Source organism: Protopterus annectens, chromosome 8.part0 (assembly GCF_019279795.1).
Source record: "Protopterus annectens isolate FY-2018-M chromosome 8.part0, PAN1.0, whole genome shotgun sequence".
Taxonomy (NCBI): Eukaryota; Metazoa; Chordata; order Ceratodontiformes; family Protopteridae; genus Protopterus; species Protopterus annectens.
The window spans coordinates 1,147,723,217-1,147,735,442 of NC_056741.1; the positions used below are offsets into that span (position 1 = coordinate 1,147,723,217).

The 12,226-nt window shown below is 42.5% G+C and overlaps 1 protein-coding gene across 2 annotated transcripts in view; it reads right to left on the reverse strand.

Moving 5' to 3' along the window:
* Positions 1-6,565: 6,565 nt before the first annotated feature.
* VLDLR (very low density lipoprotein receptor) overlaps positions 6,566-12,226 on the reverse strand; it is a 348,579-nt gene continuing 342,918 nt past the window's right edge. For both annotated transcript variants that reach the window (XM_044080659.1, XM_044080658.1), the window contains exon 19: positions 6,566-7,163. In XM_044080659.1, coding sequence (XP_043936594.1) covers positions 7,128-7,163 — 36 coding nt within the window. In that variant the 3' untranslated portion in view covers positions 6,566-7,127. The remainder of the gene's footprint in view (positions 7,164-12,226) is intronic.

Here is a 12,226-nt window from a genome sequence, read left to right on the forward strand (position 1 = left end):
TAGTTTTGTACCTACCATAAATGTAGATGGAGTGCTCATACAGCTGCAGTCATTACAGATGGGTTATCCTGCTGTCAGGCGGGTCCTCTGTCGGCTAAAATCCAAAGACTAGGTCCGGCGTCAGTTGTCGTCACTTCTTCCCTGACGTCAGTGCGGCAGGGGTATAAAAAAGGCAGCAGACGCCATTTTCTTCAGTTTTTCTTGCCCCAGATGTCAGGTACCCCCAGAAGGAAGGCAAAACAAATTTATGCAAACATGCAATATAGAATAATCAAAAACAGTAGTTGCAAGCAAATACACCATAAGAGAATACCCAAATAGGTTGTATGATCAGGTGTTTGTCATAAGGTCTGTCCAAGAGGGGACGGAGGGGGGGGGTAACCTGGACTGCAGCTGTATGAACACTCATCTACATTTATGGTAGGTGTTCATCGTGCATACAGCTGCAGTCATTACAGATGGGAAGAATCCCAAACCTAAGTAGGGGTGGTAGGCACTAAGTGGAAGTAGGAGGAGCGAGGATGCCCTGCAAGACTGCTGTGGCAAAACCCACTCTAGATTTAGAGTATAGTGGAAGGTGATAGTGCTTTAAGTGTGGACTGAACTCCAAGTTGCTGCTTCCAGTCCTTGGTAGTAACCCCCCTGAGGAAGGCTACAAAGGTAGCTGTGGTCCTGGTGGAGTGGGATCTGATGCATGCAGGCACAGTTTTTCCATGAAATGAGTAACAAAAGCGTATGCAGTGGGCTATCCATTTTGAAATTGTTTGGAAATGGCCTTTCCTTGAGCACCTGTAGCATAGGAGACAGAGTTGATCGGATTTCCTGAATGGCTTTGTCCTGTCCAAATAGTAACAAAGTTGTCTGAATGTCCAAGGAATGTAGTAGTCTTTCCCCTTTGTTTTGTGGATTAGGATAAAAGGTAGGCAAGTGGATAGTCTGATTCAAAGCTACACTGGATACTACCTTTGGCATAAAGGTAGGGTTGGTTCGTCAGGAAACTGTCCTGATGGAAAATGATGAATGGTTGCACAGCCATGAGGGCCTGTTGCTCAGAAACCCTGCGTGCTGAGGTGATGGCCAGAAGAAAGGCTGTTTTCCATGACAAGTATTGTAGTTCTGTTGAAGAAGCTGGCTCGAAGGGAGGAAGGGTCAGCTTTTCCAATATGAAGTTGAGGTCCCAAGCAGGGACTGATGGTTTCCTTGGGGGTTTTATATTCTTTGCCCCTCTGAGGAACTGCCTTAAGAGAGGATGAGAGAATAAAGGAGGATCTGTGTTGTATTGTGCAGAAATGGCTGAAGCGTGTATCTTGGAGGAAAAGGAAAGTCCACTGTAACATCTCAGCTAGGTACTGTAAAAGTTGAGGTATATTTATTACCCAAGGATTCTGGTCCTTTTCTTGATTCCAGGCACAAAATAGTTTCCATTTGGCGGAGTAGGCTTTTCTAGTAGAAGGTCTTCTGGACTCCAAGATGACATCCTGCACCTCCTTTGAGAGGAGAGTCTGTTGGGAAATCAAGGAATTCTCCATACAGCTAGATTTAGGGTTTTGAGCTGGCTGTGAAGGGTTTTGTAGTTGTGCTGGGACAACCGAACAGGGACTAGAGGTAGGATCCATGGTGGGGAGTGTCAGGCTCTTCAGGAGCGGATACCAGTGTTTTGGCCAGTCTGGAGCAATGAGAATAATTTTCGGCCTCTGCTCTGGCTTTTAATAGAACTTTGGGCAGCAGAGGAAGAGGCAGGAAGGCATAGACTGTCAATGTTGTCCAATTGAAAGTGCGGCCACTTTCCAGGCCTGTGGATGATGGGTCCTTGAACAAAATTTTTTCAACTGGTAATTTCTGTGGGTAGCGAAGAGATCTATGTCTGGCTGTCCCCATGCCAGAGTTATCTGTGAAAACTTGAGGATGCAACTTCCATTCGTGTGGATCTGTCATATTTCTGCTTAGGTTGTCTGCCAGTGTGATTTCCTTCCCTGGCAGGAATTGTGCCTGTAGTTGAATTTGCAATTCCAGTGCTGTGTTCCATAGGGTCATGGCTTGCCTGCACAGGGGGTATGAATAAGTTCCTCCCAGTTTGTTTATGTACCACATCACTGTGGTGTTGTCTGTCCTTATCAATAGCTGGCCTGGATGCAGTAGGTCTTTGAAGGTCATAGCATTTTGCACGGCTAGCATTTCCTTTTGATGTGTAGGTGCTTCTCTTTTTGGGACCATTTTCCCTGAATGTATTGATCTGTCATATGTGCTCCCCAGGCATAGTCTGAGGCGTCTGTTGTGATTTGAGTTGCTTGAGGTACACAGAAAAGGAGACCTGTGTTTCTTTGGCAAGCTTGAGCCCATCACAAAAGTTCCTTTTGAAGGCATGGAATGAGTTTCCAAGCTGTGTTGAGACCATAAGTTTTTTAGGTACCATTGAAGTTTCCTCATATGCAGCTTTGCACATGGGATTAGTAGGATGCAATATGCCATGAATCCCAGAGCCTGCAGGACTTTCCTTGCAGTTAGCCTGGTGAAAGTTGCCATTTTGCTGAAGTATTGAGACAGTTGCCCTTGTTTGTCTGGCATGAGGTAGGCCATCTGGGTGTTGTATTCAAGCTGGCCCCCAGGAACATTTGTTGAGGGTATTAGTTTTGATTTCTTTTTGTTGACTGTGTATCTCAGGAAGTTCAACAGTTTTATTACAAACGCCAGGTGCTGCAGTAGTATGTCCTTGCTGTCCACTTGGATCAGGCAGTCTCCCAGATATGGGTAGATTTGTATTCCTTGTAGTCTGCAGAAGGCGATTACTGATGCCAGGCATTTCATAAACACTCTGGGCGCAGTAGATAAGCGAAAGGGCAATGCAGAGAATTGGTAATGGGTTGAACCTGCAAGAAATCGGAGGTATCTTCTGCAATCTTGTCTGATGGGGACATGCAGGTATGCCTCCTTGAGGTCCAATGTTACCAGCCAAGACTCCTTGCCCAGCATGGGAAGAAGCTGCTGTAATGTGAGCATCTTGAATTTTGGCACCTGTAGATATGTGTTTAGGATGGAGAGGTCTAGGATAGGTCTCCAATCTTAGTCTTTCCTTGGTACCAGGAATAGTCTGGAATAAAACCCTTGACCTCGTTCTTTTGCAGGTACCTCTTGAATCGCTTTGTCCATGAGCTGAAATTTGTTTTTGTGTCTCTGCCCTTTGATTTTGTGGCAGGTTCGGCATGCCTCATTTTTGGAAGGGTGTGAAAGTGGAACCTGTAGCCTCTGTCTATAATGTCCAGAATCCATTTGTCTTTTGTAACAATATGCCAATTTTTCGAGAATGCCAGTTTTCCGCCCAAAGGTGCTGCCATTAAAGCTTTGCTTGGCAGGTGTAGGGGAAGTCATTGTGTCTGTTTTCTAAATGACAGATCTTATTCCACCTCTTGGGGTTGGTGCTTGCCACTGTCTGGCTCTGAAAGATCCTTGAGGTTGCCCTCTACCCCTTGGGCGTCTGTATCTGCCCCTTTGAAGTCTGTCCGTGGCTGGAATATTTTTTTGAAGGCCAGTTTCTGCTGAAACGTGGAGGTTGTACCTGCAGGACATCTTTCACAGTTTGCATTGATTTCGCTTTTTCCTCCATTTTCTTTAGTACCTCCTCAGCTTTAACACCAAACACATCTTTTTGAAGAGGTGCATCTAATAATTTAGCTTTGACATGACCTGGTAAAGTTTGCTCTGAGCCAAGCATGCCTACGTATAACAGACCCGGTAACAGCAGCTTTACAGGAGGCCTCTAAAGCATCAAAACCACACTGCAAGGTATGCTTACCCACTTTCTCTGCACCATGCAACAAATCCTGCAACTCTTAAATCTGGTTGTTCTGGTTATCATTTTGCTTTTCAACTGAGATAACAAAAACTGTTTATACTTTAACATATGGAAGTAACAGTTTAATGCCCTCATGGTTAAAGTGGCCGAGGTGTACACCTCCCCCCCCCACCTTTCTAAAGCTCTGGAATCTCTCTGAAGGTAATGGGTTTTTAGCAGTAGAAGCCTTAATTCTCTTGGGACCCTGTGAAATAGTTTGTGTCAGCAGTATGGCTTTTATATAGGAACTGGTGAGAATCAGGAACCCGGTAATACCCATCTGGTTTAACAGGAGCTGGAGGCAAAGAACCTGGATTAAGGCTGGCTTGTGTACACATCATCCAAAATGTTTAAACAGGAGGGATAGCCAGGGGCCTATGCTGGGGAAGCAGAAGAAATTCCCTGAGCCTTTTCTTGGAATCTGCGTAATCCTGGCTTTCCCAGTGAAAGCGTTCCCTCAATGTATGCAGGGTTTCCCCAAAAGAGTAGTCCTCAGGGGGGGGACGGACCGAGGGAATAGACTGCTCTGCATCAGAGTCTTCGAAAGGAGACTAGGCAGAATCCTGGTCCTCAGAATGTTCTGAGGTAATAGAAGCTTGATCTGAGGAAGGGTAGTCTTCCTCTAATCTGGGCCTTTTGTCAGAGGGGGGTTGAGAACTCCTGATAAGAGTAATAAAATCCTCAGCCATTTTAAGCATCTGCTTTTTAGGCATGGGGCCTTGCGAGAGGGTCTGAGGACCCTGTGTTTTGGTTTTCATGGCTGATTTGGATTTAGTGAAAGCTTTAATAGAGAAGGAGGAAGGCCTGAAGACACCTAGAGAAGTGGCAGGCCTGTCTAAATTCTGAGTTTCCCCGCCAAGAGTGGCGTTTGTATCTGCAGTAGGAAGGGGTACAGAGGAGCCTGCGACCTCGGGTACTGAAGACACTGGTAATGTGGCGCCATTGGTACTCGGGGGCTGCATAGGCGTCTCGCTGAGCACCAGAGAACAGGTATTCGGCCTTAGCGTGGTCTCAGTAGTCGGTGCGGACCTCTTATGTCAGTCCTTATCTTTGCATCTTTTGCTCAAAACTGGAGTTGGAGTATCAGACGACATAATTAAACTTTTTGCCAAAATGGTGAAGGGCGAACTCCACCTGGCGCTTAGTGCGCTTGTTGAATCTAGTACAAAAATGGCAGGTCGAGACGTCATGGTCTGGGCCTAAGCAAGGTTATGCAGTATTTCCTTCCCACATGAAATGCAATTATTAACTTTGTCTGACATCAGACTGAGGCTAGAAAAGTTTCTCCAACAGGGTACTTTTGCTTTCAAGAAGACTTCGGCTGAAATACTTCTGTAAATCTCAGGAGCTGGCAGACCGGCACTTGCGAACTGCTTCGGGCACCGCGCGGCAATAAAGACTGAAGAAAATGGCATCGGCTGCCTCTTATACCCCTGCCACACTGTCAGGGAAGAAGCGACAACCGACGCCGGACCTAGACTTTGGAATTCGGCCGACCGAGGACCCACCTGACGGCAGGATAACCATCTGTAATGACTGCAGCTGTATGCACGATGAACATAGTGTCATCCAGCTAGTCTGGCGATGGTGGAGAGGGTTTGGGGGCATTTGTCTTTCGGGAGTGGATTTAATAGAATGGAACAGAGTGGAGGTTGGCAGTGATTAACTACAGCCCTGAGTTTGTTATTCATATTTATACTGGGGTAGTAGTATTTGCAAGAGTTATAATGCAATGTGCATTTGCTACATTGGTAATTTGTTACTGCCACAGGATAGCTGTTCTAAGTTAGGATATGCACATGTTTGGCGAAATAGTAATATTTTTTTTATAGTTCAAGGATACAGCTGTTTTACTTGACTGTATCTGAAAGGACAAGGTCTTTTCTGTTTTTTTGGTATGAGGCCGTCTGGCCCTGCGGGCCATTTTAACAGGCAGGGTGTTCTGTTTTTTAAAATCCCAAATTTTCCTCAGTTTTCAAACTTGGCAGTGGGGGGTTTTTATGATCCAAATCAAAATCTTTATTCACTCATACGTCTTCAATTTGTCAAGTGTGCATGGGTTCAACATTTTGCATTGTATCATTACTACAAAAGTGTTGTTTGTTTCCCTAGTGCTCTTTCAGTGCTGGGGCTTTAATTCAGATGAGGTTTAATCATGTGACTTGCTATTTTCAATCCGTGAACTGTTTAAATGTTCTTAATGAAGGGGAGGCACTGTTTGCTTGCTTATTTTCTGAAGTCGGACTGTTAATAGACGAAAAGCGTATGGTTTAAATGGCTTAAAATAAACTTGCATTCTTGTATTTACAAGAGTTGGACTTCACATTCTCAGTAAAATTGAGACTTGGGCTTTGGAGTGTTCGTCGTGTCTATGCAGCACTGAGAACGTCATGAAATACTTTCCACACCCTATTGTGTTAAAACTTGGTTTTGAATGCTAGGCTGCATTTTCCTGTTACCTCCATTTGTTGGTCTAGATTAGAGTGTAAATTAGTTGCTTCAGCACTGCACCAACCTTTCATGATTGGCACGGCTGCAAAGTGTTATTCTATTGAGCATGGTATACCTAAAGTGACATCTTTACTTCAATAAGCTTATATCTAGAACAGCTTCTTAGCCAAGCTAATTCATCTGCATACCTTTGCACAGTCTCCCACTTTCACACACTTGCAACATGAATAGCAATGCGAGCTGGTTCATTAGTTCTTTAGAAAGATAAATTCAGTGACTACATAATTTTCTTATATTAATTTATTACTTGAAAAATGTACAAGTGTTTGACAAAAAGCACTCATTTCTCCTGCACACCTTCATATATAAAGGCTACACAGTTCACAAATGCATTCTCACATTTTTGGCAATTCCAACCCATTTTTCCCCTGAATGCCCCACCATTGGAAAAAAATTTGTACAGTCAAGTATACAATATCTTATTTACATTCAAAGTGCTTAAGAATATTTTCCTTTGGAATAATTACAAATGGGCCATAGAAATAACTGTACACATGAATTGCTATATAGTTTCTTTGCTGGAATATGGCTTCATGTGGAAGGTGCTTTACAGTGGAAAATGGTTTTATTACTGACGCTACAAAAAGTAGCATATATAGTGAAACAAATGGTAACCACATCAAAAGCTGAACAGGATATGTAAAATTATTTCATATTTACATATTTATCTTAAAATATTAACATATAGCACACACAAGTAGAAGGCATCTTCATTCTTCCAAAGGTTGCTCAGCAGTCGGCCTGGTTACCATGGAACAAACTGAAATGGGATGGAGTTTGGCAGTTATCAAGCAAGATCATCTTCTGTATTTACAACAGATATCTGAAAAACAATTGAGTTAAATGCATTACATTTATCAATCATAAAATAAATGCTTGCCGACAATTTTTGTAATTTTGCTTACAGTTTCAGATTTGGTCACTTATCCAAGAAAGAGAAAAGTAAATCAGAATGTTCCGAGAGTGACTTAGTACATCTCATGCACAATGGGGATGCTATCCACATTAGACAATTTCTACACTTCTGAAAACTCACAGCAGCACCACACCTACAGCAACTGAGTCAATAAATTCAGACATTTGTTAAATACTGGCAATGTTAAGGGACAATGAGCAAATAAAAAACTGTACCAAGTTAAGACAGCTGTGAAGTACTGGACTGGTAGGTTCATAGGTTTGTACTAGGCTATTGACAAAACTCACTGCAGTTTTGTCCTTGAATACACTGGACTCCTAATATAACGGGAGTATGTTAGTAAGGAAGTAGCCAATAGCCGAGTGGGGGGTTATGTTAGTCTGGGATTAGTTAGCTTACTGGCTGACTGTCTAGAGACATGGGTGTCAGACTGGGGGTGACTTTACAATATCCCAAACTCAACACAATTATCAGGAAAGGCCCTAAAGCTATAACAATCTACAAGATTTTTTTTTTTTTTTTTTTAAAGTCAGTCTAGTTTGTGCACATGCGCACATTTTTTCTACAAACGAGATTTAATGAGCATACACTAAAGCAGATCACAAAAGGTTAAAAGCTTTCAAACTTGGAACCATATACATTAGGAAACCGGCTCTGCCATAGCTCTCAATCTTCCGTCGCCAAAATGAGGAACACTACCTCTCAACGTGAACAAATGTGTTCCAATATCTTAATTAGAATCAAGAGGCTCATAGGATGGTTAAATGCAATTGACAGACCCTTTCAATAGTTTAAGACTCCAAATGTGAACGTTCCTCTCAAGGTACACTTGACGTATGGCTCTGTCCTGAAAGCAGTTTCTTGTGGCCAAAGTTCCACAGGAAAAACTAGTTCAAAGTAAATGCATACTTCAGTCCTTCTGGGGGAAGCACATGCAGTCCTCCCTTTGAGGATGGATATGCTAGAGTACTTAGATTAACATCCTCCACCCAGTGTATTTAATGCAGCGAGTACATTTATAAAAGGATATCCACTTCCATTTAATTGGAATGTGTGGGTACAATCCAATGAGTAAACCAAGCTACACTGACTTCAGCAACTATAATCTCGCTTCAAGTAATATCTGGTTCTCTTACAACCAATTTGAAATTAGGGCATTTTTATTAAATGCCAAATGAGCCACATGCACTTCCCGCTTGTGTGATCAGAAAACTAGCACTTCCCAGCTCGCATGTAAAACCCTACAGCATGACTAACTTACTATCTCCTTAAATAGCTTGTGTTAAACAGGGAAGCAACATGTCAATGTAAAATCATTAAGTGAAGGGAGAACAGAAGTGACATGGTAGTCAATGGTTACCCAGATATGGGGTGTTTTGTCCAGCCCACCTAAGTGCTGAAGGTTTTGCTACATGCAGTGCTTAAAAGGTAATTCAACAAAAAACAGCGAATTAAAAATATTCCTCAGATCAATTCCTGCAAGCAAACAGAATTTTGCACAGACATTTGAAGTTTTCTGATGCAGTCTCTCTGGGATATTTTAACTGCTGGAAGTATGAGAAAACTGAATGACTGGTTGCATACAAATGGTCTTTGCCAGGACTCGTCACCTAAACCTTGCTGTGACAAATTGTCATGTTCATGGAAGAATACCTCAACTTTTGCTCAAGAATGTTAGACAAAAAGTAATGGAAGCTAGACAAATAATGGAGGGGGACGAAAGCAAAAAAAAATCTGGGACAATTTTAAAATCCAACTCGACAAATTTTGCGACATGCATTCTGAATACAAGACCAATGTTTGGAAGACTAATATTCAGCAATTTACCGGAAGATAAGTGACAAGAGAAATGCTCATAGGCTGATTAGCACTAGGCTAACTGCCCTTGTGGGCCATTTTAAGCCTAGCCAATTACCCCCTGTGAGAATCTAACCCTGTACCTGGTGTCTAAGGCAAACACCTTAACCATTATGCCAACCTTCCACCCCAGAAAAAGGGCAGTTGATTCACGTGTGAAAGCAAACTTCCCAAAAATCACAGCAAAATGTAGAAATGAAGTGCTAAAGCACCAGGGAAAGTCAATTTCAAGGAAACACAATGGTACACATTAGAACAGAAATTGCCTTTTGGTGAAATTTGCAACTAGCCTTTAATCTTCTAGCAACAGAAAGCTTAACATTTGTAACTATCCCAACAGCATATTCCATCTTTTGGAGCTATAAGCTCTTAAAACACTTAGAAATGCAGACCTCCCTTATCCCGCTCCCTTTGGCAGGCTAAAAATCAATTATGAACACCTATGCTTATGAAGCTGCTGTGGCCAATGTCTGGAGAGCTTGTGTAACAGTGGAGGTCAACTCCTCTATGGATCTCAGGCTCAAGATCACCATTTCAAGCCTTTTAGCTCATCACAGAAAAGCACAGTGAGACAAGCCTCCCAGGGGAGGGATCATTCCCAAGGAATTAGTGCACTTGGAGACTACACAATGGTTCAGCGGATCAGTGGATAAGGGTGTCAACTGAACTTACTACTAAAAAGCAAGGATGAAAATATTTTTCAAAATTGTGCTGATGGAATATGCCTCTGTAGAGTGCAGTGTGTGTTTTTTGTAGAAAGGTGCAAGATGGCTTCATGGGCTTTTTGCAGAAAATCTTCCAAAGTATTTAACAAAGTCCCATAGCTTCCCAAATTTAAGGAATGTGCAAAAGGTAGTGTGAGCACCCTAACTGCCTGGGCATGGGAAATAACCACATGTAATGACAAGCTCAACTAATACATTAGATGGTAAGACAATATTAGAGCAACATGTTTTCTGCTTTTACTGGATCTTGAGTACTGGCTGTGCCCCCTACACTTAAAAGCATAAGGTGGTCCTGCCGATTAACTAACATGTAACCTAACCACAGACAGCATTGCAGCCACATCTTTGGGTAGCCTTACCAAGTTAATGCCAACCAGACAAATCGTATCCATTGGCAGAAAGCGATTAGGAAAAATTTGTAGAAATCCGGTGTCAAGTTGAAATGTCTACACGTTTCTGACCCAGACACTCCCCATACTGGCATGTCAAGCAGAGCACCTCCTTGGCCCTCTTCAAAAGGAACCTTGACTGGATGGGAGATAGGAACAGTCACCCTGCTAGACAGGGGTCCAGGGAAGTAAATACTGTGGGAAGAAATATCCAGTGAATTATGGTTAGGCTTGTCTAAGCCCTAGGGCCAATAGCCTAGTACCAATCTGAATGGACAGGCAGAACAAACTTCACTTTTAGAAATGTAGACTGAACCTGAGTCAAGACATGAATACAGCTGAGTGCATTAGTACACTGAACAGCTTCAGAGCTTTCCAGAATGTAACCTTCTAAAGCCATTTGATATTTTAATGACAATACCAAGTCTGTCACATGCAGTGGCAATTACAGGTCAGAAGTGAAGTTCTGAACAGTAAGCAGGCATGTACAGCAAACATGAGAATTCAGTGACTTCAAAGCTAAAACTGAGAAAGTCAGCTGTGGCAAACCTTGTCCAAGATGCACTTGAGCACATGAGAAAGCAGCTCTTAAGGTAAAATCTGCAGTAAAGCCACCAAGATTTAAGAAACTGGCACACTCATCGATCAATTTGTGCATCTTTAATAACCTAATCTATGAAACCTTAAGCGCGATACCAAAAAGCATAAGTGACACTTCAAGAATCGTACAGAAAAGGAGTCAAAAGCAGCAGACAGCATCTTGGCAGTTTAGTATTGTTTATTCAAACGGAAAAACATTTTCCATTCAAACAAATGGTAATACTGAAAGTAAAATGTCGAACCAAATGCCAACACATTTGACTCGACATTGTTGAAACCACCACATAGCTGTATAGGAGCAGATGTAAAATCAAACTCTTATACAGCTATCATGTTTTGCAGGGGGCAAGCCACCCTGACCCCCCCCCCCATGTGGGGGGCTTCACCCCCCTACTTATATATTCTAACTCCGATTGCACTACAGTGTGGCTGTGGATGAATTTCTACACCCCACTGTACTGCACTCTACGTGCAGATATTTCCACTTATGTGAATGCAGTTGTGTATTCACACAAGTGGAGTCTACTATCTGGTGCAAAAAAGTGCTTGTGCATTAAACATTGTTTTTCGGCACATTGCATCCGATAGAACGTTGTTTGCACAAATAGTAAACCCATCTTGGCTGCCAAGCCATCTTTATGGATAAACAGTACATAGCATGCCCACTGAGTACAGCTAGCCTTGAGTTGGAAAGTAAAATGTTTGGTCACTAATGCTCCAATGACCACAAACATTTCAAAATAGCTAGTAAAAAGCTATACCAGCAATTTTATTGCTAGCGAGTCAATCACCCAACAGCATAAGCCAAAGTAAAGCAGTGTGAAGTCTACATCCAAATACAGAGCTTGCATAACAGTCAGGACACAAGACTAGGTAATTACATCTACAGCATACGAGATTTTATCCAAGCCAGAGTACTAAAAACTGGGGAAACAGTACAACATTGGTACACACACCTTTTAGTAACATTGGGACCAACACCTTGGCACAACAAAGGGCATTCAGTTGCACTAGTCAGCCAATGATTTCCAGTTTGGGGTGGTGGCTCTGCCTTTGGGTACACAAGCTTTTATCAGGGGTTCTCTTGAAAGATAAAACATTTTACAGGGGTCTGCAAATTTTTGGAGGACTTGTCCATATACAAAACTTTTCCCATTCCCTTCATATGGCATTCATCTCACTTGAGGCAATACCATCTATAGCAGGACTTGTGCTTACACAGCTGAATGGTTTTGCTGAATTATTGGTGAAAAGACTAGAGCTTCCTTTAGTTCACCCATGCTCTAGAATATCCTTTCATGAGATGACCCAAGATTTATGGTAGCTGGGGACCAACATTGTTTAAGTTATGTGCTTGCCATAATTGATGGATCCAGGCCGCTTCCATTTTCTCAATTTC